Here is a 24462-nt window from a genome sequence, read left to right as displayed (position 1 = left end):
CTTCCTCTTTCTACTTTTAACAAAATCACTAAAGGACAGCAGGTGGCAGCCTGTGTCAAGCTAAAGAGCCATAGCCTCGATTTCAGAGGAACAAGTTAAAACCAAAGTCATTTAATAAATGAGAAGAGTTTGGGGTACAAAATCTTGAAATCCGTTTTCTTATAAATGTTGCACATCTTTGGATGACCAAGAACTCAAGACTGCTATCAGATCCTCCTTCCTCAGTACAGGGACATAACTACTAAATCCACCTAATAATGTGTATTTTAATAGCTGTGCTTTCAGGTAAAATGCTTCACCAGTCACTTCATAATACTAAGTGAAGTTTCAGTTCAGGAGGGCAAGAGAGTGGACACATCTTAAAGTCAGAATTGTAAATATGAGGGAAGGAGTCACTGACCACAATGGGAGGAATCAGAGCAAGAGTTTGGGAGAAATGCTAGCCAGTCGCTATGAGAAATTTGAGAAATGTTGATCAGTAAAAACATCTCGGAGGAAGATGCAAAGATTATTTTATAAGCCCCATTTAACAAAAGAAAACAGGCTAGGGAAATAAGCGACTTCTTTCCTGTCTTCTGGCAAATGGCAGAACTGGGCTCTGAACCTACCTCTCGTTTCCAGGTCAGTGTGGCCAAGTCAGGGATGGAGGACAGTAACGAGAGGCTTTTGTGGTCGCGCAGCTGGATTCTCTGCTTTTCTGGGTTCACTGAGTCCATTCCATGCCATCACAAGCAAAAGTTACAATAGCCAGACTAACCTTGTTTCACTAAGTCAAATATTTGAAGGCAGGAAAAGTTAATACATTAGGACACAGGGAGTAGTGGCCCACAGTTCATTCCCACTGAGGGAAAGAAAATACAGAATGTACTGTAACTGAAGCAAAATATTCTAGATATGAGGAATTAATTCTGGGGTAATTTTAAAGCAACACTGTCCACAGGCTTCTCTAGGCCACCCAGAGCCCTAGCATTCTTATAAAGTCAAAATTCAAACTTGTCCTTACCTATTTCCAATATCCACAAACCGCACCTGAGAAAGTGGGCACTGAAAGCTTGTAGCAAAAAGCTAGGAAAAAACCAAATGAGCTATTTGTAGGTCTAGCTTATTTTTCAAGAGCAGAATTCCATCCATTGTTCGACACCCGGATAGTATATGGCAAACCCTTAAGTTTTACCTGTACTTAAAAATCAGAGCTCAGAGTGGAGCTATTATCCCAATACTGGAAATTCCCCTGCAAAAAAACTAAATTTACGTAAGACAAAAGGGTTGGGATTCCTCTTCTTTCTTAAATTACAGAGGGTTTTTAAAAATCCCCAGAACTTTTAAGTCAATATACATGAGACAATTTAAGATGAATTTTCTTCTTAGAGTGCTGGCACAAGAGTCAGCCTTAGCCTTTCTAAGCCTGTTTTCTCACCAAAGGGAGTTGATCAGTTCATAGGGTGGTGGTCATGATTATGAGGTATAGAGTCCTTTAAGAGATCCCTTTTTGCATATGTTCATCATGTTAGGTATTATATTTATAAACTCTAATAAAGAACTGGCCCTTGGAGTTAGCTCTCCCCTCCATTCTTGACTTGGTCAGAAAGGTAGGAGAAAGTGAGTTGGGCATAAGCACTTTGATTTGTATAGATTAGAAAGTTTCTGAAAATTCACGTAAGCCTTGGGGAGGTAAGCAGAGGAAGTAAAAAAATACACAACAAAAGTTCATATTCCATCAAGGTTTTTTTATTGGAAGTTGAGAATACAGCAAGTAGGGAAATCCCATGGTGAATGGAACCATTGTACAGATGCCTTTCTGAAATGCCAACCTTCTATGATCCCCCAAAATGTGCTTTGTGGCTTCGGCAATTTATAAAGGGAAAGGAAAAAAATACTGAAAAAGGCCACTATTTAATGATGATAGAATGAAGCTGTAGAGGTCCTAATCTGCTTAGGGCCAAAAAAGAAAATTAAAAATCTGCAGAGAACAAGCCAGCCTCTGAGTGCTGAGAGTAAGGCATTCAGGCGCCAACCTGGTGAGTTCTCAGCGAGCACTGTAAGACCCAGTGCTCAGTGAGGCTGCTGGTAGTGAGCTGCACAAAGACATACACACGTAAATGGGTGCGCGCGCGCACACCCACACACACACACCATAAAGAGGGAGATTTTTACTGGATTATACATTGTTGATGTTAAATTTCATTTTTCCTAGGGGTTTGTGCTATGTTGAACTAGATTCAGCTCCTCCTTTGGGCTGTGGGGCAACTGGGCCCAGAGACTGCGACCTCTGTTGGTGTTTTTTTTCAGGGCTGCATCTTATACCCCATATCCCAAAGTGCATGACCAAAGAGCAAGTCTGGCTTCGGATAAGTGCTGTTGCTTCCATGGAGTTAAGTGAGCTTCCTTCCTGATGGCACTGTCTTGCTGAACTATTTCTCCTCAAAGGGAGTAATACTGTTCTGTCAGGCACTGCGCCAGTTCACCCACTGAGTCTTTTGCTGGGATCCACCTAGAACCTAGGGCAATGACCTAGAACCAAAATACTCTTAAGTTCTTCCCAGCTTTTGCTGGTTCCCAGCTTTTGCTGGAGATCAGAAGAGGAGAGAAAGGAGAAAAAGGACTGAGAAAACCCTATACTAAATAAGTAGAAAATCCTTCCCATAGTCCTAAACACCAGTTGTGGATGCCAGCCCCCATTGCTTAGGGCCTCAATGTTTAGTTCTAGTATCCATAATCCCCAGGATGTAACTTAATCACCTGAAGTCTAAGATAGAAGACAGTAAGTAACCTAAGACTCAAATGCTTGTTGGATGGTTCACCTATGAGCCAAGATCAGAATTCTGTGAACCAGAGCCTCCCCTTGCCACTCTCCCTGACACAACAGGGTACTTCTGGGACACTTGCGATCTTTTACTTCTAGCCACTCTTCAACTAAACTTTAAAGATTCTACCAGACTCCCTGACAATAACATATGATTTCCTTTGCAAACTGCCCCCATGCTATCCCTTAAAAACAGGGTTCAGAGACTGCTGATAACTCCACAGTGGGAACTGGGCCCTGCTTTACAAGAGTTCCACTGGCTTTTTTGTTCAAGGAGAGCTGGTATGTCTGTCATACTGAGGCTCACCAAGACAGTGTGCCACAGGTGAAACTCATCTTTCCTAATCCAAAGGAAGCACTCTCCCAACCTATGTCAATGAGCTCAGGAGGCACCTGAACAAGGCAGAATCTCTTTTGTGGCTGGTTCCATGTCAGTAACTATGATGCCAGGAAAATGTCAATTTTTATTCCCAGGAAGAAGAAGGATGGTCAGGGCAGTGATTTTAATAGAGGGAAGTTTCCAGAGTATTTCAAAGCTCCATAACAAGGATATGGAGAACTGTCACATCCTTGCAATCAGATAAAAATCACCACAAAATTGAACAGGATGACAGGAAGTAATCAGATCAGCCCCTGTGTTAACATTTCCAGAGCTCTTCCCACCATCTCCACCACCCCTTTGCCAGCATAATTGACTTTCCCAAGCAGGTGGCCCTACTCCTTAGAAGGTCATCAGCATGAGAAACAAGTCAGTCTCTCAAAGGACACCTTAACTAGAGCCTTTAACACATCCTATTAGCCATTCACATGCTACTTCCACTGAGAAAATACACACCACCTCACTCTACCTCAGGACCCCCAAAGGCCCTCAGGCATGAGAGTGGTCATGTGATCACTGGGCTGGGGCTGTACTTTCTGCCCCACCAGGGTCCAAGGTATGTCAGCCTTTAGAAGGCACCTTGGTGCACCAAGGCATTTTACATTCTGGGGCTATCACCTCCTACAGTCACTTTGTGCAAAATTGAAACAGTGTGTGGTACTTGCATGTTTCACTCCATACAAAAATTCTCCCTCCCTCCCCTACCCTTTTTAAACATTTATATAAATTCTTATTTAAACAGTAAGTTAGAAATCTTATTTACATTAATTTCTTTGTTCTCCCAAAAGAACATCTAAAATCACACTCCCACCCCTTAATAGGATATAAATGTTCACCTAAATCGGTTTTGTATTATTGTTTTAAGAAGAGAGAAAGGGAGAAGAATGAACCATCAGCTAAACTGTTTCTCCATCTTCTACAAATAAATAAGATATGGATAAGAAGCCAGTTTGCCCAGGGTCTTGCAGAGCCCTCAATCAATAAATCCTAAGACTACGTCAGGGTTTGGGCCATTTCTCCTTTTCTCCAAATTGATGCACTACATCCTTTGAGGTATGATTTATTTTTTTTTTCTTCTCAGTCACGTGCCACGTGGAGCCCCTGGGGGTGTCAAAGCCCATGAGGCTGTCAGAGTTTGGGAGCTCCTCTGGTACTGGCATCAATAGCCAGTAAGGGAGGCCTGCAGGCGCTGCAGGCCCTGGTTCAGGGTCATGGTCCCTGGCTAGTGGTAGGTATCACAGTGCGTCCTCTTCACTGCAGCCTCCGCCAATCATGAAACGGAACTCCTGGAGGTTTGAGACACCATGGAAATGAACAAAAGCGCCAGCAACCACGAAGATGTGAAATAGCTGATGAGAGTGAAACTGGAGGCAAAAGAAAGGGGGGAGGAGTAGAGAAAACCCATACATTATTAAAAGTCTGCTAAAGATTTTTAAGATCATTTATACTGAGCAGAGGTCAGGGAATGGAGGTGACAGAGCTCAAATCTGAGGTATCCACAGGTCTTGGAACATCCATTAGGCATATCACATTCTGCTGAACTGAAGAACAGCTGTCCCCAAAGAAATCAAGGTGCTGCCACTATAGTCTAGACATGAAAATGTGCACACTTAACACTGGAGTATCTGATGAATTCAGGGGCAAATGGCATACACAGACTCTTGTCACCAGGTCACAAAGGCCCCAAGGGTCCCTTGATGTCTAGCAGTGGGCTACAGTTAGACAGGCATTTTCCTCATTGCTGATGAATGTTTTTGTCATGCACTAAAGCACCAGTGCTACAGTCATTTAAATGTTGCTCTCTATTTGAAAAATTAAAGGGATTTCCAGGATTGGGTACAAGGTTAAAACCTATGGTGGCTAGTGTTTCCTCCAGCTCTAAGACTCTGGAATTACATGAACAACATACTGTATCAAAAGACTAGTAAAGCAAGGCCTTTTGCTTCCTTCTCAAGTAAAAAGTTGGTCTACAAACATGTGATATTATTTCTGATTTAACCTATTCCACTGAATGCTAGTTCGCATCTCAAAAGAGGTTCTCAAATGCTCGGTGTACCAAAAACAACTTCAAAATCACACTATTCTCTCGTTATAGTCTCGAAATGAAAAAGTACAGTGGCAAAAGAGTATTTATCCTTGGGAAAGACACTGATTTTAGAAGTGTAAACTAGAAGGATCCATAAGTCATAGTCAGAGAGATGTTTCCTAGGAAACCAAAGGGAATTCATTCTCCCAAAAAAGGGAGGCAAGGTAAAAATCTCTCCATATTAATGTCAAAATTATGAGAAGGCAAACTCAGAGATAAATCAGCTCATTTGAAGCTCAAAATACTGCCTAAATTATCATTATCTTCATTTTACAGATAGCTAAACTAAACTTTGAAGAGACTAGATGATCAACTTAGTCTATAATAATCAGCAACAGGTTGAGGAACAGAATGCCAAAGGTCAGATGTCATATCAAACAGCACTCCAACTCTATACTGTTAAAACATGTCAGGCCATCTTCTGTTAAAAATTTTTCCATCTATTGGTCCCTTATATTTTCTTTTCCCTTTCTTGTTCCTTTTCTCTTACCACTTACCACAATTTAGTTATATCTACCACCCATTCCAACCAAACATATATATACACTCAATCTCTCATCATAAACCGCTAAAATTTGGTGATCGAAAAGGACTTAGGTAAGAATCTGGACCTCGGTAAAAGTCTAGTCCATCACCTTCATTTCATAAGTGAGGAAACTAAGACAAAGGATGACTAAATGACTTGCCAATACAGTGCAGTATACAGAAGCATAGAGTCTGATATTAGACTAGCCTGATTCAAATTCTACTCCTAAGACATAACAGCCAGGCACACTGTACAAGTTACCTAATCTCTTTAAACCTCACTCCCGAATCTGTAAAATGAAAACATTAGTAACAGGTTGTTATATATTACAGGGCTAATGTGTTATTAAATGAGGTAATCCATGTAAAGCGCTCACTTAGTACTATGCTAGGCACCAAGTAAGTGCTCAATAAATGTAGTTACTATTGTACTTACCATCCGGAGAAACACAACTAATAAGATGGTAAAATCACTCAATTCTGAGTCAAAAACTTTTTCAAATATTTCACTTCTCAGTCTGCCAAATAACCCACTAAGATATGTATGTACACACAATAATCACCCCTGAGCATACTTACCCAGATGTCACACTTGCCAGGAAAGAAGCGTTCAGGGATGCGAGCAGCGTACAGGGCAGCTCCCGTGATATAGAGGCCGGCCATTAGCAACAACCAGCCAATCTGTCCTATGGTGGCAGCCTTTAGGAATCCCTCCGAGATGACATAGTGCAAGGCAGGAATGATTCCACTCAGGCCTAGACCCAAAAACACTCCTAGGAATCACAAGAAAAGAATAAAGCAAAAATGCAGAAGAGAAATAAGGAACAAGAAGTAAGTATTACAGCAAAGAACCAGTAATTCTGTAAACTGACCATTTCAAAGTAGGATGTAACATTAGCTTCTTGTTTGAATGGAAAATGAAGGTTCCAGACAAGAAAGCACAGCTATGCTCTAAAAGATAGATCTATTTACAAATGCAAGGAACCCTCTGCTGAGAGAAGCTTAACTTAACAAGTCAGCAGTCCTCAAAGCATTTAGAATTATGTTGCAAACTGTTTTAGGAAGACAGCTCTAGGAGTTTGTTTAAAACTCAGCTAAATGCTGCCTCTTTATAGACACCGGTTGTGATACAGAGCAATTTTACATATTTTATCTTCCCTTTAAAGCAACAGGTTCTGAGGGAAGTGGATGGGGGGGGGGCAATGAGAGAGGAGAGGTGGAGGTGAGAAACAAAAGGTAATATGGTTCTGATGAATCCCCAAAATATTTTGGGAACCACAGCTAGAACCAACCTAGTTAGCACTCCTCCTCCAAGCCTTGTCCTCATTTCCCAGAGAGGGAAAGAGGGAGGGGAGGGAAGGGGAAGAGGGGGAAGAAGAAGGAGGAGGAGGGGGGAGGGAAGAGAAAGGGGGAGGGCAGGAGGGAATGGGAGGGAGGAGAAAGGGAAGGGAGGGGAAGAGAAAGGGGAGAAGAGAGGAGGGAGGGGTGGGGGAAGGGGGCAGACAGATGCTTGTGAAAGCTCCCAGGCCCAAAAGCACCAATCAGATGCAGAAGTCCATCGGTCACTTTACCCAGCCCTACTGCCTTCAAAATCATCTGCAGCAGAGTTTTTCAAACTTCTGGACATGACCCAGGTTATAAGATCAACTAAGTGAGTCTAGATCAGCATTTTTTAAATTAACTAGAATAAAATAACAAATATCAGCCTGTGTCACAAGTGGATGTTACAAGTGGAAAGTTAAGCATACTTTGTAAAAAGTTTTGTAATCGATATTTTCGTAAATCTATACATATATGTACGTTTATATACATGTTTGTATACATACACGTGTGTTCAGGGTTGTAAGAGAAAATGTCATGATCAAAAAAGTTTGAAGGCAACTGATCTAAAACCACTTTGAAATCTGTGTCAACCAATGAACCACATGAACTCCCTGCAAGGGCCATAACTGCTCCTACATTTTGACACAGAGACTTAAAAATGATCCTTGCAAAACAACCATTTGGTAAACTTTCTCAAAAGACAAGGAGCTTACTGCTTGCTTTAGACATTACCAAATAAGGTGCTGGTATGCAACGACATATGTATGCACATATGCATACTCATAAATAAAACGGGCATCTAAAAGAGAAGAGGAAAATGGCAATGCTCATCTCACATAAGAAAGGAATCAAGCAAGCCTAAATAAAAACTACTTCCTACCTCTATACTTCACTAAAGAAAAACCATCTGATCCTGTTCTTTCACTTGTTCTTTTCCTCTATCAGCAACGGCTGCTAATAATGGTCTTGGCTGTCACTAAGTCAAAGGCTCAGGAATTTGCTTCTTCTGATGTGTATAAATAGCAGGACATTCAGCACTGCTAGCAAAGTCGTTCCTATCTCACGTGCTCAAGCAGGCTTAACACCACAGTTAAGTACTACTAGAAAGCCAACCATGACCACTACTCTTGCTCATATAAACACTCAAAAAGGGAAGAGAGTAGAGTGCCATAACAGTGATCATTAACAAAGTTAATTCTAACTTCTAACCTTCAAACCATGGCTTGGATTTTAATACTAAATGTTTTTGGTTTTTTTAAGGTTAAAAGGAAAAACACTCCTTTTCATACTTCTCAGTAGACACTGGGTTTAGTACTGGGAAAAGAAAATTCGAGACACAGCCTGGGCTATAAGGAGGCCCCAGTCCAGTAGGAGACAAAAAAGCATGTCTGTTAACCTCATACTCCTACAGGAAGGCTCAACCAAGGCACTCTGAGGCTTTTGACTTTCCATATGATCTCCAGCTAAATAGACATTATCCTAAACATAAAAAATCTCTTTATCTCTACAACAGAAGAGATGTGTGGTGCCTATTGTAGTAGAATACAGTCTTATTTACCTAAGCAGATTACACATTTTAAAATAAAAATACAAAACAAAAATGACAACAAAAAAAAGGAAAAAATCACTAAAAAAATACATTTCAAGCTGAGAGTAAGAGGAATTATTGTTTGTTTTACAAAGGTTATGGAGCCCCTGCCTTACCAACAGTGTATGGCCATAAACTCAAGTAAACATAGTCCAAAACAAATCAGCTCACATAGCTCACTACTACCTCTCCCCGTCAACTCTAATGCTTTAAGACAACTAATGAACACTACTACATTAAAAGCCCCTCGAGAACAGAAACTATGATTTATTAATCTTTGCACCATAAGTATATAGCATAATGCTTGGCAAATGGTAGACTTTTAATAAATAACTGGTAAATAAATAAATGTCCAGTATAAAACCTCCACATGCTCTTCTTACCTGCTCTTACTCCTCGATACTGAGGAGTGGCAAACATGTCCCACTGGGAGACTATAATGGCTGCGATGCCCAGCACACAGATGACAATCAAGTAGATGAAGCAAGGTTGTGGATTACAGTAGAAAGAATAATAAAGCCAAGGAACGAAACTTCCCATAATCAGAAGAGCAATACCAGAGTAATCCAGTCTAGAATAGGGGGGAAAAAGTCCATTTAATAATAAGTATTACTGCTCACTACATGTTCCAATTAATTCCTCAAGACATGAACTAGCAACAATAGCTAAGAGGCAAATCAGGGTGCTTGCTTTCATTTGTTTTTTTAAAAATACTCATCAGGTGGTAGAGGATTCCGCCAACTCTGCTGGATGATTTTCCCTAACCCACTGACTAAATCATTGATCAATTTATCGACTTTACAGGTACTTACTTAGAGAAGAGTCGGGAGACCCCTTCTGAGTGGCAGTAGACTGTGTGGAAGAGCCATGAAAAAGAAAGGCAGAGAATGGCTCCCAAGAAGAATAATCCAAAGACCACCTTCTCTTGCAGAGGGGCCACAAAGGAGATGTTTGGGCGAAACATATAAAAGATCCCCAGGCACAGGAAGAATACACAACCTAGGAAAAGAGTACAGAAGAAAGAGAAAAAGGATTATCTTTTGAAGAGGCAATGTTATATGCCAATTATGTTTTCAATCACAATGATATCTGGATTCAAAGTTCCATGAGAAAAATTTTCGAAAGAACTAAAGCTTATTCAAAATTTTGGCTATTTCAAATATTATTGGTATCATATACTCCTCAGCTTCATAAACTGAGTATAAAGACTATATTCACTTATTTATCTAAGAGCATAATCTAAAAGCAAACCGGACAATGCCATCACTTCTTTGAAGACTAAAATAGTCCACTTCTACCTCAAGATCTAGTATAAAATTTCATTTACCAAATTTTGGGGGGGAAAAAAAACATGGGGGCACGGTGGAAAGCAAATGTGTGATAAGAAATGCAAGTCAATGGGGTGAGGCCAGAAACTATTTAGTATACAATAGTCCCCCAGTTATCTACAGTTTTACTTCCATGGTTCAGTTACCCATAGTCAACAGGGCACATAGGATGTACGCCAGCTTTCAAAGGTCCATTCTACATTTGTTTTTGCAATGAATTCCAATACCTCCAAACTCTGCCAAGAAATACAGCTTTCCTCCACCAACAGTTGTCAGGGAACACTATGCTTCTCTAGTCCTCACCAAGTGGCCCAATAGATTCAAGAATTAAGGAGAGTAAAATGCCTATTTAGGCTATTTCATAACCCGTTTTTAAATTGTTATTCATAGTAAGATGCCATGTTCTTACTGCTTAGGGAAGGGCCACGACACAAGGAAGGCATGGAAATTAAGAATTTTTGAACATTTGCTAAGTACTATATTTGATTCATTTAGTAAAAAATGCCCTGGAGTTAGAAGTCAGCAATGAACCTGATTTGATACTCTATTCTACTCCCACTATGCTGGCAGATAGGAACATGGGGGCACGGTGGAAAACAAATGTGTGGTAAGAAATGCAAGTCAATGGGGTGAGGCCAGAAACTATTTAGTATACAATAGTCCCCCAGTTATCTACAGTTTTACTTCCATGGTTCAGTTATTCATAGTCAACAGTGGTTAAATTAAAATATTAAATAAAAAATTCCAGAAATAAACAATTCATAAGTTTTCAATTGTGCGCCATTCAGAGTATCATGATAAAATCTCACACCATTCCACGTGGAACATGAATCATCCCTTTATCCAGTGTGTATATGCTACCCACCCGTTAGTCACTTAGTAGCTGTCTCAATAACTTTTATTACAGTATATAGTTATAACTGTTCTATTTTATTACTAATTATTGTTGTCAATCTTTTACTGTGTCTAATTTATAAATTAAACTTTATCATAGGTATGCATGTATAAGAAAAAACATAGTTTATACAGAGTTCGGTACTACCTGTGGTTTCAGGCCTCTACTGGGAGTCTTGGAATGTGTATTCCCCTGAGATATGGCGAGGGGTGGAGGGGGGCGGATTACAACCATCACCACTATTAAATTTCAGAACATTTTCATCACCCCTCAAAAATGCCCTATACTTACTACAGTCATCTCCCATTCCTCAATTCCCACCCTAGACAATCACTAAGCTATTTTCTGTCTCTAGATTTTCTCATTTTGCATATTTCATGTTTATGGATCATAAAATATGTGGCCTTTTGTGTCCACCAGCTTCTTCCTCTTAACATATGTTTTCAAGGCTCACCCATGTTATAACATGTATCAATATCAAATAGTATTTTATTGTTTGTATATACCATAATTTATTCATTCATCAGGATGTTTCCACTTTTTGAGTATTTAGGTTGTTTCCACTTTTTGGCTATTAAGTTTAATGTTGCTAAAAACATCTGTGTACTCATTTTTGTGTGAACATGTTTTCAATTCTCTTGAGTATATGACTAAGGTGTAGAATTGCTGATAACTCTGTTTAATTATTTGAGGAACTGCCAAACTGGTTTCCATGGAGGCTGCACCATTTTACATTCCTACTCATAATGTATGAGAGTTCTAATTTTTCCACATCCTTGCCAAAATTTGTTATTTTCCACTTTCTTGATTACAGCCATAGTAGTGGGTATGAAGTGGTATTGTATTTCTCAAAATGCAAAAAAATATTTGATTTGCATTTCCCAAAATGACTAATGATGTGAGCATCTTTTCATGTGTTTATTGGCCACTGGTAGATCATCTTTGAGGAACTGTCTATTCAGTTGCTTTATTTGTTTTTTAAATTGGGTTCTCTTTTTATGTTTAGTTGTTGTAGGAGTACATTACTAGACCCTTATCAGATAGATGTTTTGCAAATATTTTCTTCTTTTCACTTTCTAGAAATGTCTTTTGACACACAAAAGTTTTTAATTTTGACAAAGTCCAACTTATCCATTTTTTCTTTAGTTGCATATGTGTTAGATATCAATTCTAAGAAACCTCACCTAATCCAAGGTCACAAAGATTTAAAACTATGCTTTCTCCTAGTGGTTTTATAGTTTTAGATCTTTATGATTATGTCTTTGATCCATTTTGAGTTAATTTTTGTATATGGTGTGAGGTACGAGTCCAAGTTCACTCTTTTACATGTGGTTACTCAGTTTTCCCCAATACCATTTGTTAAAATGATTATTTTTTCCCCCATTGTATTCCTTAATATACAATTGTGTTGGAAAAAAATATTATACAACACATTCTACTTCAAGCCAAACTGAAATTTAATTGTGAATATTCCAAATAAGGACTTTGAAAAACTATTAAATAACCACCTTCCTCAGTGTTTATTAGAATATTATACCACATTTCATATAGCACTTTTTCCTTGGTTGGCCTGGTTTGGACACTGTCTAAAAATCTAATAGAGAAAAATATGACTTAGCTATAATAAAATTATAGTGCAAACTAGGATAACCACAGAGTAAATCAGTGAGAAACTGCATTAATAGAAATCCAGAAAACAAAATGGCCAGTCTCAAATACATTTTTAAGTTCTGTCCTTATTATCAAGATACAAAGGGAAAAAAAAGAATAAAAATGAATCACCAATTCATCATACCACTGATATCACATACCTAAGAGATGTGTCCAGATGTTGCCTGTCTCTGTGTGTATTCTAAAAATGCTTTTAAAACAGGCCCGGAAAGAAGGCATAGGGGGCCGGTGTCCATGTAAAAGGAAGTCGTTATCCTTGAGCCAGTCTGGGAGTACATCATGAGGGATTACTCGCCATCGACCTTCCCATACCTGGAAGAAGATTATCAAATACCTCTGGGGTTTTAATTGTCAGTTTAGCAACACTGCTACCAAATAATAATCTCTTCACCACAATTTCTTAAATTTTCTTATGAGAAAAATAACTTTTACAAAGACAAACATTCAAAATGTATAACATCCTGTATTGAGTTTTTAAAAACAGATTGATCAAAAAGGTATTTTTTTAAATGGGGGACTTTTCTCAACAGAAGGAAAGAGTAAATGAACTTTGCCCTAAAGAGTATTTTCAAACTTTCTTTCAGTCTGGCTAAAAAGAAGGGTGAGGGGTTCAAAGCCCCACCCACAGACTCCCCGCCTTCATCTTACACAACAGCCTTTACCTCTGAAAAATCCCTGTGATATTAAATCTGACCATTTTTATGCTTAATATTCCTTTTGGTAGAAAAAACAACTATACAGAATCACACTTTTGTGCCTTTTGCTAAAATCTCTCCCTCTGTCTTTACTTTCTCTTCCTTCCAACAGCAAATATGAAGTAGAAATGAGCATAGAAGTCAGAAAATCTTAGATCTCTGTCATTAACTGGCTGAATGAGCTATAATCACAAAATCATGTCTCAGTTTCCTCATTTATAAAATGAAGATAATAGCGCTTCAATGTTTATGAAGAGTCAAATGAAATAACCCAAAGCACTTCATAAATGAGATAACAAACCCCAGCATCCACCCCAAAGGTAGTATTAACTCCAATCATCCCCAGAAGGGATCACCTGTCGAGAATTTGTGACTAATCCATGCTCCTCGAGCTAGGAAGATAAGCCTTAACTTAGCTTCCTTCAAGGTCCTTCTCCCCCCTCTCTCCCTCTTCCTCACTGTCCCTCCCGCATCAGACTCTAAAGGAAAAGGGATCAGATCAGGAGTTTGGTATTCCTTCCTTAAAAAGTTTGTCAACCTCTACACTCTGCTTCTTTTAAAGTCTCTCAGCCCAGAGAGCTCACACCACAAGATCACTTAATCCTAAACTAACTTGCTTCTGCCAGCCAGAAAAATGTAAGGAAAAATGCCAGCCACATGGTCAACCTACAGACTGAGCTTTCAACAGTGATTCCCAGACCACTATCCTCAGGGTTCTTGTGACAAGCAACATGGCTGGGCCATACAAACTTGGTTCTCTCTCTACTATACAGAGAGACTACCACTTATTTGCCAGCTACTGTACCCATTCCTTTTGCTCCACAACAATTTCCTGTTCTAGGCTTTCCTCGACCCTTCTTGACATTTATAAAAGAACCGATTCTCTGTGTAACTCCAAAGGAAAGAAGTGAGGACTAAATTTAAGAACAGAAATGGCCATTTTAATACTCTATTAAAATTCACTCAGGACATGGTTCCACAGTGTAGCGGTTAGCACATCTGCTTTACAAGCAGAAGGTCCTGGGTTTGCACCCCAGTGGAGGCCCGGTCCATGGTCTATGGTCATGCCACCCTGAACAAGCCCGATGTCTGATCTCAGAAGCTAAGCAGGGTTGGGCCTGGTTAATACTTGGATGGGAGACCATCTAGGAAGACCAGGTGCTGTAGGCATAAATAATAATAAATAATTTTTAAAAAGAAAAAGAAAAATTCACCCACTATCTCTACCTTCCTTCCAACTCAAAACCTGAGGCCTGTGATTACTGGTGCTAATCTGGCCGTTCCATGCTTGTTCCTAACATACAGTAAAATAAAATAATACCAACAGACTAATCTAGATTTTTAATGTCTACTGCTAATATTACTACCGCTTGTAAAAGCAGCTGTTTGAGATCTTCCACAGGACTTTGTGGTGAGAGAGACACACCAAAACATGGAATTTCTTTTATCTAATTTAAACTTGAAAATAGTTATTGTTGAGATTAACCTTATAAGATGCTGCTACTCTGTTTTACTTCAGGAGAATTTTATTTTCTAAGAGGGAGAGGAAGATAGAAATCAATCCTCAGGACGGTTCACAATAAGTAAACAGCTCTGCTGTGGCAATATGAAAATTGCTATTGTGTTACCTACCACACACAGCCAAAGAGTCAAATGCTTCCTTTTTATAGTCAGAAAGAATATACTGTTTCTTACTAGTTAAATGTACATACAATGTCAGAGTGACTTCTTCTCTGTTTCTAAACAAACATTCTGGTGGTCTAAACACTGAGCCAGGGAGTTGTACTTTCTAATTATACTGCAATTAGTGTTATATTCAACAACACTGCACCCTCATTCTCAACTTGGAGTCAAGCTAACTGCCAGTTGAAACAGGTATCCTCTTTTACAGCCTGGGGAAAAAAAGAACAGGATCACAGCTTAGACGAAGGCATGTTTATTTATAAGCTTGACAAAGACAAGACAGAAGTCAAACATCTTAGCATTAGTTCACTGAGTTTGTATTAGACCATACAGTGCGCAAAATATAATTTTAAAAAGGACCTACAGTATACCTCCTATTCCCACATGGGCCAGGCTATGCTGGCAAAATAGCAGCAACTGAAGGCTGAATAAAAAAGAGACCAAGATCAAACCTGGACACTCTATAAAGACTAAAATTATTTTATTTTCCCTATTCCTGCAAGTAAAGCTTTTTCTAAAAGGAAAAAGTACACCAACAAGGCCACACGACACTTCATTTTAAACTGCTTCTGTTTACTTGCTTCCCATCCAAGAAAGAGAAGTCTACGTCACTGGACATGCTAGTTTTCAAGTACAGTCAGTGGCACCACCATAGCAGGTACAGTAGTACCCTAGAGAACACCATTTACCAGGAAGCCTCTTCGTCCTGCTCTGCAGATAAACCGCTAGGGTATGGGAGGCAAATGGTTTATCAATTTTTGTGCCCCGCTCATTTTCCTTCAGTAAATCACAGTTGCAGGAAAAAAAAAAATCTCTATTTATTCTCCCATTAACTATTAAATTTAAAGTTTTGCTTTATTCTTTACTCTTAGTTCAGAAAGAGAATAAAAAAGCAGCCAAGTTAGCTACATTACCCCCACTGACAGATAAATATTAAAGAGCTCTAATGGCCCAGACACTAAATACTCAACTTTGAGAGATTTAACACCAAACTTGCTTTTTGAAAAACAAACCTTTTGTATCCTTCAGTGCTAATTCTCCTGAGTCTGTGATCACTAGAATAGGTCTATTTTGTTTGGCTTTTTTTTTTTTCCCACCAATTTTCAATTTCAAGCACCGATCAAAATTTCTTGGGCTCCAAGACCCATAAATACTTATACCCCTCCTCCACCACTCTCTACTCATCCCTTTATCTTGAAAAGGATGTCTATACTCAGATTATAATATTCTCTTCTCATCTTCTGGTCCAAAGTACAGCAGTCTAAGACAACTGGCCCTAATTATTTCTATGTTACTGTGAATGCAGAAAAACCTAAGTTTAGTTTTCAGGATCTAGGACCATATGCATTTTGAAAAGTCTTGGTTTCATAAAACCCATTAAAAAGCTAAGTCACAAAAATTTCTCTCTAAATGATCAATTTCTCCAGAAATGTTTAACAAATGAATTTTTATATACTATACACACAGAGAGACTTAATATTGACTTTAGATCATATCTCCCAGGGTCCCTGTTGATGAGATTAATCAAGCGGCTATAAATTTACCAGTGTCCCTATTTTCTTTAAGCAAGCAATCTCAAATCCAGTTACCATTTTAGAAAAGAAAAAAGAACCCTTAATAGGTCCTAATGAATCAGATAATAAATCGGAAGAAAGCCTTAGAGACAGAAAATATACCAGCTAAACTAAAAATACTAGATGTGCAAAATTTCTGGAAAATTTCTATCTAAAGAGTAGTGTGATTACCCACAGAATCCCTAGAAAGAGTAGCATGTTTGCCATCACAGTCAAACAGCAGAATACATTCAAGGGACTTGGAAATGGCATTTTAGTATCTCCAGGCATCAACCAGTCCCAATTTTGTTCAACCTGTCTTATCTAAACTATCAATAAGATATCTACTCTGTTAACCTATATTAGGAAAGACTTGTTTCCCAGTTCAATGTTCTAGTTTTGTCAAAATATCATGGCTGCTGCAGGCAAATGTATTACACTCTGAACAGAAAAGTCCTGTGATTGGTTCTGTCTCCATTTTGCCACAAATTATCCCCAAAGCAAACCAAAAGGCAAGCTACTACCACTTTCCTTAAAGGTTTCTGTTTGGGAAGGAATAATCATACTGCATGGAAATGACAAAAAACTGCCATCTTACCTTACAAACAAACTCTTCCATTCTTTCCATTGCATGATGGGCTTGTAAGAGAGGGGACATACCCATAAACCCCTCTTCTTCCTGAGAAGCTTCATCATTGCACTCATGTTCCTCAGATATCTGCAAGGCAAACATAGCAACAGTCAGAGATAGAGACCAGGAGCCAAATGAAACAATCAATACACTTTCTCTCAAAAATTATGAAGAAATTCTCTTAAGGTCAAAACAAGGCCTATGACAAGAAGCAATACAGGAAGTCAGTTTATTATAGAATAATGCTTATTAAAAATGAAGAAGTTATTCAGTTCTTCTCTGACAGACAAATGAACTATCACAACAGCATTCCTATGTCTGTTTCAGTAGCAAATTCCTGGATTAGCTTGAATGGTTTGTTTTTGTTTTAAGAATCATATTCATAGATGGCAAAATATTATTAACTATATAAAGGTGAGGAATTACTGAGAGGAAAATCTCTAAGAATCACACTCGATACATATAAAATAAACTATTGCAATACAATGTGGTAAGTGTTCTGAGGGAAAGAAGGAAAGAAGAAAAAACCATTTACTAAATTTTTATAATATGCCAATACAAGGGCCTTATACAGGTCATCTATCTTAATCCTGACAGCCGCCTTATTAGATAAGTATTCTTATCTAATTTAACATATAAAGAACATACGGCAAAGAGATTAAATAAGTTGCCCAAGGTTACATGTAGTAAAGATGAAAAGTAAAAAATCCAATACTCATTGTCTTTCTACATTCTAGAGTAAATGGTCAATTTGTCTAGGGAAATGAGGAAGAAATGACAATTTGGTTAGATCTCAAGGGATAAATCACTAAAATTAAGATTTCTATTTCTAGATCAAGCTTCATACTAGTTTACACAGAATAATATTGTGACAAGGGCAATGGACTAGATAGAAGTCAGGAGAGCCAAGTAGTAAGCCTGATTCTACCAGTAATATCAATGAAACTTTCTATAGGTCTCCTAAGCTTTCTGAGCCTCATTTTTTTCATTTCCATCTAAAAGGAGAAGTTTAAACTAAACAATCTGTAGAGTCTTCTCCATTCTCTAAAATTCTGTGATTCTGTAACTCAATGAATAATGACAGCACGAGAAAACTGTAATTCTACATCTAAGTGTCTGCTAGATAAACAGCACTACAAGCATGAAGAAATGAACTGATCTTCCACCTCCAATCAAAAAACTAAATAGTGATTTCAAAAAAAAAAAAAATGGTGTAGATGATAGAGGCTCTATTCATCCCTCTGGCAACCAAATCCAAGTTGTGATGGAAACAAGGAGCAAACAGCAAGGAAAAATCGCCTGGGATCTAGATGAACAAGCCATACAACTAGGGAGAAAAACAAGAAATCACCCTGCAACGGCAGAAGGTAGGACGGGGTGAGGACACGAGGCTGCCCAGTCCCAAGCAGCTGAGCGGGACGGAGGCTGCAGCAGCAGCAGCAGCTGCAGACGCCTCTTAAAGGGGCTGTGTCTGTGAATGAACTTTCATGGTGACGGACCTGCTTGCTATGAGCACCAGCACTGATTTGGCTGCACAGGGGGCACTAGAGACTTACAGGGGTCACTGAGTTGTCCGAGCGAGGGCCGAGGGGAGACTCGCTCGGTACAGACGTGCCAGCATTATCTATTGTTCCTGTTGAGCCCTCCCCGCTCCCACCACCGCCATGGCCGTGAAGTTATCAAACTGTATAACAGATGTCACTAGGCCCAGAGGATTCCCTGAAACTCCACCTCCCCAAAACTCGCGGCCCCACCCAAGCCACATCCAGGTGTGTCCTCTCTTAGTCAGGTGCCCCTTGCTGAGCAGCTCCTAGACTCACACTGGAGGCAGGTGACCTTGGTTTCTGGTGAGGCCTTTTGAGGCAACTATAAGCACAGCATCTGTGGATTGCTTGCTGAATCTTAACAGGTGGCCCCAGAGGGGTAGAGTCTTGGGCTAAATTTGGCCTGCAGCTGAACCCCTCTCAGGACTGTGCCATTGGACACCTACCACACAAATCCACACTAATAAGACCAGGAGACTTAGGAGCTTTGCTTAGTACATAGAAACAGACACAGAAAGGCAGCCAAAATGGGAAGACAAAGAAGTAGAAACCATATGAGAGAAAAGAACAGAGATCCAGAAATAATGGAGTCAAGCAATCTAACAGATGCAGAGTTCAAAACAATGGTTATAAAGATGCTCAGTGAACTTATGGGAAGTGTAGATGAATTCAGTGAGAACTTCGACAAAGAGATAAAAAAACATAAAAATGGAAATAGAAATTATAAAAGGGAACCAGTCAGAAATGAAGAGCACATTATCTGAGATGAGGAGTATATTAAATGGAATAAACAAAGTGAATAAAGAAGAGGATCAAATGACCTATACAGAGGATGGGAAAGCCAAGGACATTCAATCAGAATGGCAAGAAAAAAGAAGCCAAGACTATGATAATAATTTAAGGAGCCTATGGGATACTATCAAATGTAAAAATATTCATGTCATAGGGGTACCAAAAAAAACCCACAAGACGTTGAAGAGCTATTTGAAGAAATAATGATGGAAAACTTCCCCAATCTGGTTAAGGAAATAGACATACAATCCCAGGAAGCTCAGAGAATCCCAAAAACCAGGAACCCAAAGAGGGCCACACCAAGATACATCATAATTAAAATGCTAAAGGTTAAATACAAAGAGAGAATCTTAAAAGCAACAAGAGAACAGCAGTTAGTTACCTACAAGGAAGCACCCATAAGACTGGCAGCTGATTTCTCAAAAGAAACTATGCAGGACAAAAGGGCTTGGCACAAAATATTCAACGTGATGAAGACTCAGGATCTACAACCAAGAATACTTCATCCAGCAAAGCTATCATTTAGAGTTGAAGGACAGATAAAGAGCTTCCCAGACAAAAATAAGCTAAAGGAATTTATCAACACCAAGCCAGTATTACAGGAAACATTGGAGGGACTTCTTTAAGAAGAAAAAACATGTATCAAAAACAGGAATAAAAAATGATAATAACTACATTCTTATCGACAAGTACCTCAAATGGAAAAGAATTAAGTGCTCCAACCAAAAGACGGAATGGCTGAACGAATAAGAAAACAAGACCCCTACATATGCTGCCTACAAGAGACTCACTTCAGATTAAAAGACACACACAGACTAAAAGGAAGGGGATGGAAAAAGATATTGCCTTGATGGACGTAGAGGGTATTGCGCTGAATGAAATGGGTCAGATAAAGTCAAATATCACATGATTTCACGTAAATGTGGAATCTAAAGAATAAAATAAACAACAACAACAAAAGCGGAAATAAACTCATAGATACAGAGAATATTTTGAGGGATAGTAGATGGGACAGGGGTTGGGAAGACAAAAAAAGGGCAAGGAATTAAGAAGTACAAATGGACAGTTGCAGAATAGACATGGAGATGTGGAATGTAGCATGGGGAACATTCCATGGTTAATAATGTAATAAATATGTAAGGGGGAAGAGAGGCACTAGATTTAGTGGGGTAATCACTTTGTGAGTTATGTGCATCTCTGATTACTATGCTGTACAACTGAAACTGGTATATTATTGTATACCAACTATAACTGGAAAACTCGCTGAATTGTACAATGTAAATATAAGCAACTAATTGTCTATTATATTTCAATAAAGACGGGGGAAAAACTAAGTATGAACATGCAGAAGCAACAGATAATCTATTACAACAACTGAATTTGAACATGTTCACAAATAAATCTTAAGATTTCATTTTCCTACTCTTCACTTTTCAAGATAACTAGAGGCTATCAAGCAGCATGTGAGACATGTTGTTACACACCCAATCTCAAGTTTTAAAATATTATGTTCTCCAAGAGAACTATCTTAAACTTGCTTCTTTACGTTTTTACCATTAAAACACCTCCCTTCTTTACTCACCTAAAACTTACCTAGCTATCCTTCAATGCCCATCCCATCATATTTCTTGTTTAAAACTCTTCCTTAACTAACTAGCCTAGTTTTTCTCTACCTTTCTTTTATGATTGCCTCCTTATACCCCCTCCCCACTCTCAACATTTTTAGATTGCTTCCCCTAAGCCCACGAAATTTTAATAACAGATGTACATGTATCTGCTGTGGCCCTTTGGAGGGCTACAAAGCACCGTGTTTGTTATTTAAGAGTTTTTCACTTCCCACAAACGAAAAGGAATTTTCACTAGAGAATGTGTGCTCTACCTAACCCAAAGCAACTGCCTCCTCTTCTGAACTTCTTTAGCACTTAAAGTCTGTACCACTCATTGGACAACCAATATAATCTCTAATTACAGCTCTTGTTTTATTGACTTATACTGTTTATTACTTAAAAGAATCTTATATTTTTAGGGTATAATTTTCTAAACTAGATTTTAAATGTCTGTATTTGTCTTCTTTCCCCTGGCCCTCAGATAAGCTCTGTGCAATATTTTATATATTTACACAGTGGCTAAATTAAATCATGCTTTGAAAGATATTCAACAAGAGGTTAAAAAGGATTGTGCCTAAACAAAAAATGATAAAATTCCATTAAATGAAAAACCAACAACAGCTTGAAATGATTAGCAGACTGATTTTAAAGTATAAAATATAAATTTATATATAAAATAGCTCAAATATTTATGCATGTTCAACATGTATCTGATTCTTCAAAAAGATAAAAAATAAGGATTCGATCTTGATTTTCATACAAATAAATTATGTCAACATTTTCCCACAGAACTACAAATAAGCACATAAAACAGAATCACAGTTAAATGTTTCCTGTATTATATCATAAGTAAAACTTGGTTAAGTTACTCACAGTCTGAAATATCAATGGAATTACTTACAATCAGTTATTTTGAATATCAAGCTAAATGTGTTTGGATCCATAGAGGATTGTTGAAAGGTAAAGGTAAGCCAGACTCACTGGCAAGCGAAAGGGCATTTCACATACTTAACCTTAAAATACAAACTTAGCCAAGGAAATATAATAGGGTGCCTCTCTCAGTAGGCACTCACGACTACACAAGTCTATTCGAAAGAGAGATGAATGGTTCAACTTCCCAATCATAAGGAAAGAAGAGGAACAATGACATTGCTGTTAGGGAAAGAACAGCTCTGTGTCTTCAGCAGTGCTAATACATGTTTGTTGAAAGAAAACAAAAGTACATTCAGAATGTAGTATATATGGTCTGAGTCAAACATCAGCCAGGGGCCAACACTGTTTACTCATTTAATCAAACATTTTTTAGGAAATGGTTTGCCATAATGAATTAAGAGTGATTCTGAAGCCAAATAAACTTTGACTACTGATATATTCTGTAGTCTCTAACAAGATTACATATAATCTCTCTAAGCATTAGTTTCCTTATCTGTAAAGTGATTTTAGAATTGTGTACCTACACTGCACACATTTTAAGGATCAAAAATAATGAATAAAAAGAATCTATCATAGGGCCTGGGACTCAGAAAACAATAAATAAATGATGGTCTTTATTATTATATTGATGTGCTAAGTACTGAGAACATTAAAGTAGGTATGACAACCTAGTGGAGAAGACATGAATGTAAGTAAATAACTACAGCAATGAACTGGTGAACAGTATGAAAAAGATCTGATGCAAATAAAAAAGAGAAAAGTTAACTCTGGCCCTGTTGGGAAGTTTTCTGGAAAGGTAACATCTGAACCAAGTCCTGAAAAATGTATTCAAGAGTAAGAAATGACGGGAAAGGAATGATAGGTATAGGTAATAGCAAGTATCCAAAAACACACAGGAAAGAAAAGGCATGGCACAAATAATATGCCATTTAGCATGGATACAGCAAAAAGTAAATGTGATGTGAGGCTATAAAAGGTAACCCAAATGTCCGTGAACAGATAAACAGATAAAATGTGACACATACATACAATGAAATTGCTCAGTCATAAAAAGGAATGAAGTTCTGATACATGCTACTACATGGATGAACCCTTGAGAACATTAAGCTGAGTGAAGTGTGCCACACACGCCAAAAGGGCAAATATTTTACAATTACACTAATATGAAATATCTAAAATAGGCAAATTCATAGAGGCAGAAAGTACATTAGAGGTTACCAAGGGCTGGGCTGGAAGGAGGAGATAATGGAGAATTATTCCTTAATAGGTACAGAGTTGTGTTTGGGGTGATAAAAACTTTGGAAATAGTGATAATGGCTGCATAACACTGTGAACATAATTAATGCCACTGAAATGTATGCTTAAAAATGGTTAGAATGGCAAATTTTATATGTTTTACCACAATAAGAAAATAATTTAAGAGGGTAAAGGGGTCTATAGCAGCATTATTCAGAATAGTCAAAAACCAAAAACAATCCAACTGCCAATCAATAAGAAAATAAGTGTGATATAGTTATATAAGACTACTACTCGATAATTTAAAAAAAAAAAAAAAAAGCTAGTGACACACAAAGCAATATGGATAAGTAGCAAAAACATGCCAGCTGAAAGAAGCCGATCATGAAGGCAGTGTGTATTATATGATTCCATGTTATGCTCAGCAACAAGCAAAACAAACCTACCGTGGCAAGAATCAGAAAAGTAACCTCTGAGAATGGGAGTGAGATAGAGAGGGGTTACTGACTAAAAAGGGGTATCACAGAAGTTTCTGAAGTAAAGGAAATAATCTGAATCTTGACCTGTGTGGTGGTCATACTTAATGTAGCACTTTACATACATTGTGTCATTGTGCTATGTATTATTTAAGATTTGGGCATTTTAAAATTATCCCAATAAAGTGTTGTTGTTTTTTTAATAGGAATGGGGAGGAATGGAGGTGCGGTTAGGTAGGAACCAGCTCCTTAAAGGCTTTTGATACTAATGAGCTTTAGGCTTTCTCCTATAAGCAAAGATGAACATTTAAATGATATGAGGTCGGGGCAGGCTGAGCATTATAAAAATTGCAATTAGAAACTATTACTTTGGCAATAGAGAGAAGGCCACACTGAAGAAGAGAAATATGAAAGGAGAGAAATAAATTAAGAAAATATTTTAAAAGTCTAAAGCAGCTGTTCTCAACTAGGGGAAATTTAATGCAATGTCCCCCACCCCAACATTTGGCAATATGTGGAGTCATTTTTACTTGTTCCAAACCAGGGGAATGCTACTGGCCATCTAGTAGGAAGAGGAAGGATGCTGTTAAACATCTTATAATACAAAAGGCAGCTCCCCACAACAAAGAACTATCTGGCCAAAATGTCAATAGTGGTTGAGAAACTGATCTAAAGAAATAGGGAGAGGGTTTATATACTTCAAATTATATATGC

The 24462-nt window shown here is 38.2% G+C and overlaps 1 protein-coding gene and 1 pseudogene across 2 annotated transcripts in view; one reads left to right on the top strand and one right to left on the bottom strand.

The window, feature by feature from the left end:
- Nucleotides 1–1706: 1706 nt before the first annotated feature.
- ADIPOR2 (adiponectin receptor 2) overlaps nt 1707–24462 on the bottom strand; it is a 74570-nt gene continuing 51814 nt past the window's right edge. For both annotated transcript variants that reach the window (XM_039869211.1, XM_039869212.1), the window contains exons 3-8: nt 17128–17247; nt 12739–12910; nt 9517–9703; nt 9088–9275; nt 6373–6566; nt 1707–4546 (exon numbers count right to left, since the gene is read on the bottom strand). In XM_039869211.1, coding sequence (XP_039725145.1) covers nt 4418–4546; nt 6373–6566; nt 9088–9275; nt 9517–9703; nt 12739–12910; nt 17128–17247 — 990 coding nt within the window. In that variant the 3' untranslated portion in view covers nt 1707–4417. The remainder of the gene's footprint in view (nt 4547–6372; nt 6567–9087; nt 9276–9516; nt 9704–12738; nt 12911–17127; nt 17248–24462) is intronic.
- On the top strand, nt 14348–14463 carry LOC120607544 (uncharacterized; annotated as a pseudogene).

The sequence above is a fragment of the Pteropus medius genome, unplaced genomic scaffold, assembly GCF_902729225.1.
Source record: "Pteropus medius unplaced genomic scaffold, Ma_sr-lr_union100, whole genome shotgun sequence".
NCBI classification, from domain to species: Eukaryota; Metazoa; Chordata; class Mammalia; order Chiroptera; family Pteropodidae; genus Pteropus; species Pteropus medius.
This window is presented reverse-complemented; position numbering and strand designations above follow the sequence as displayed.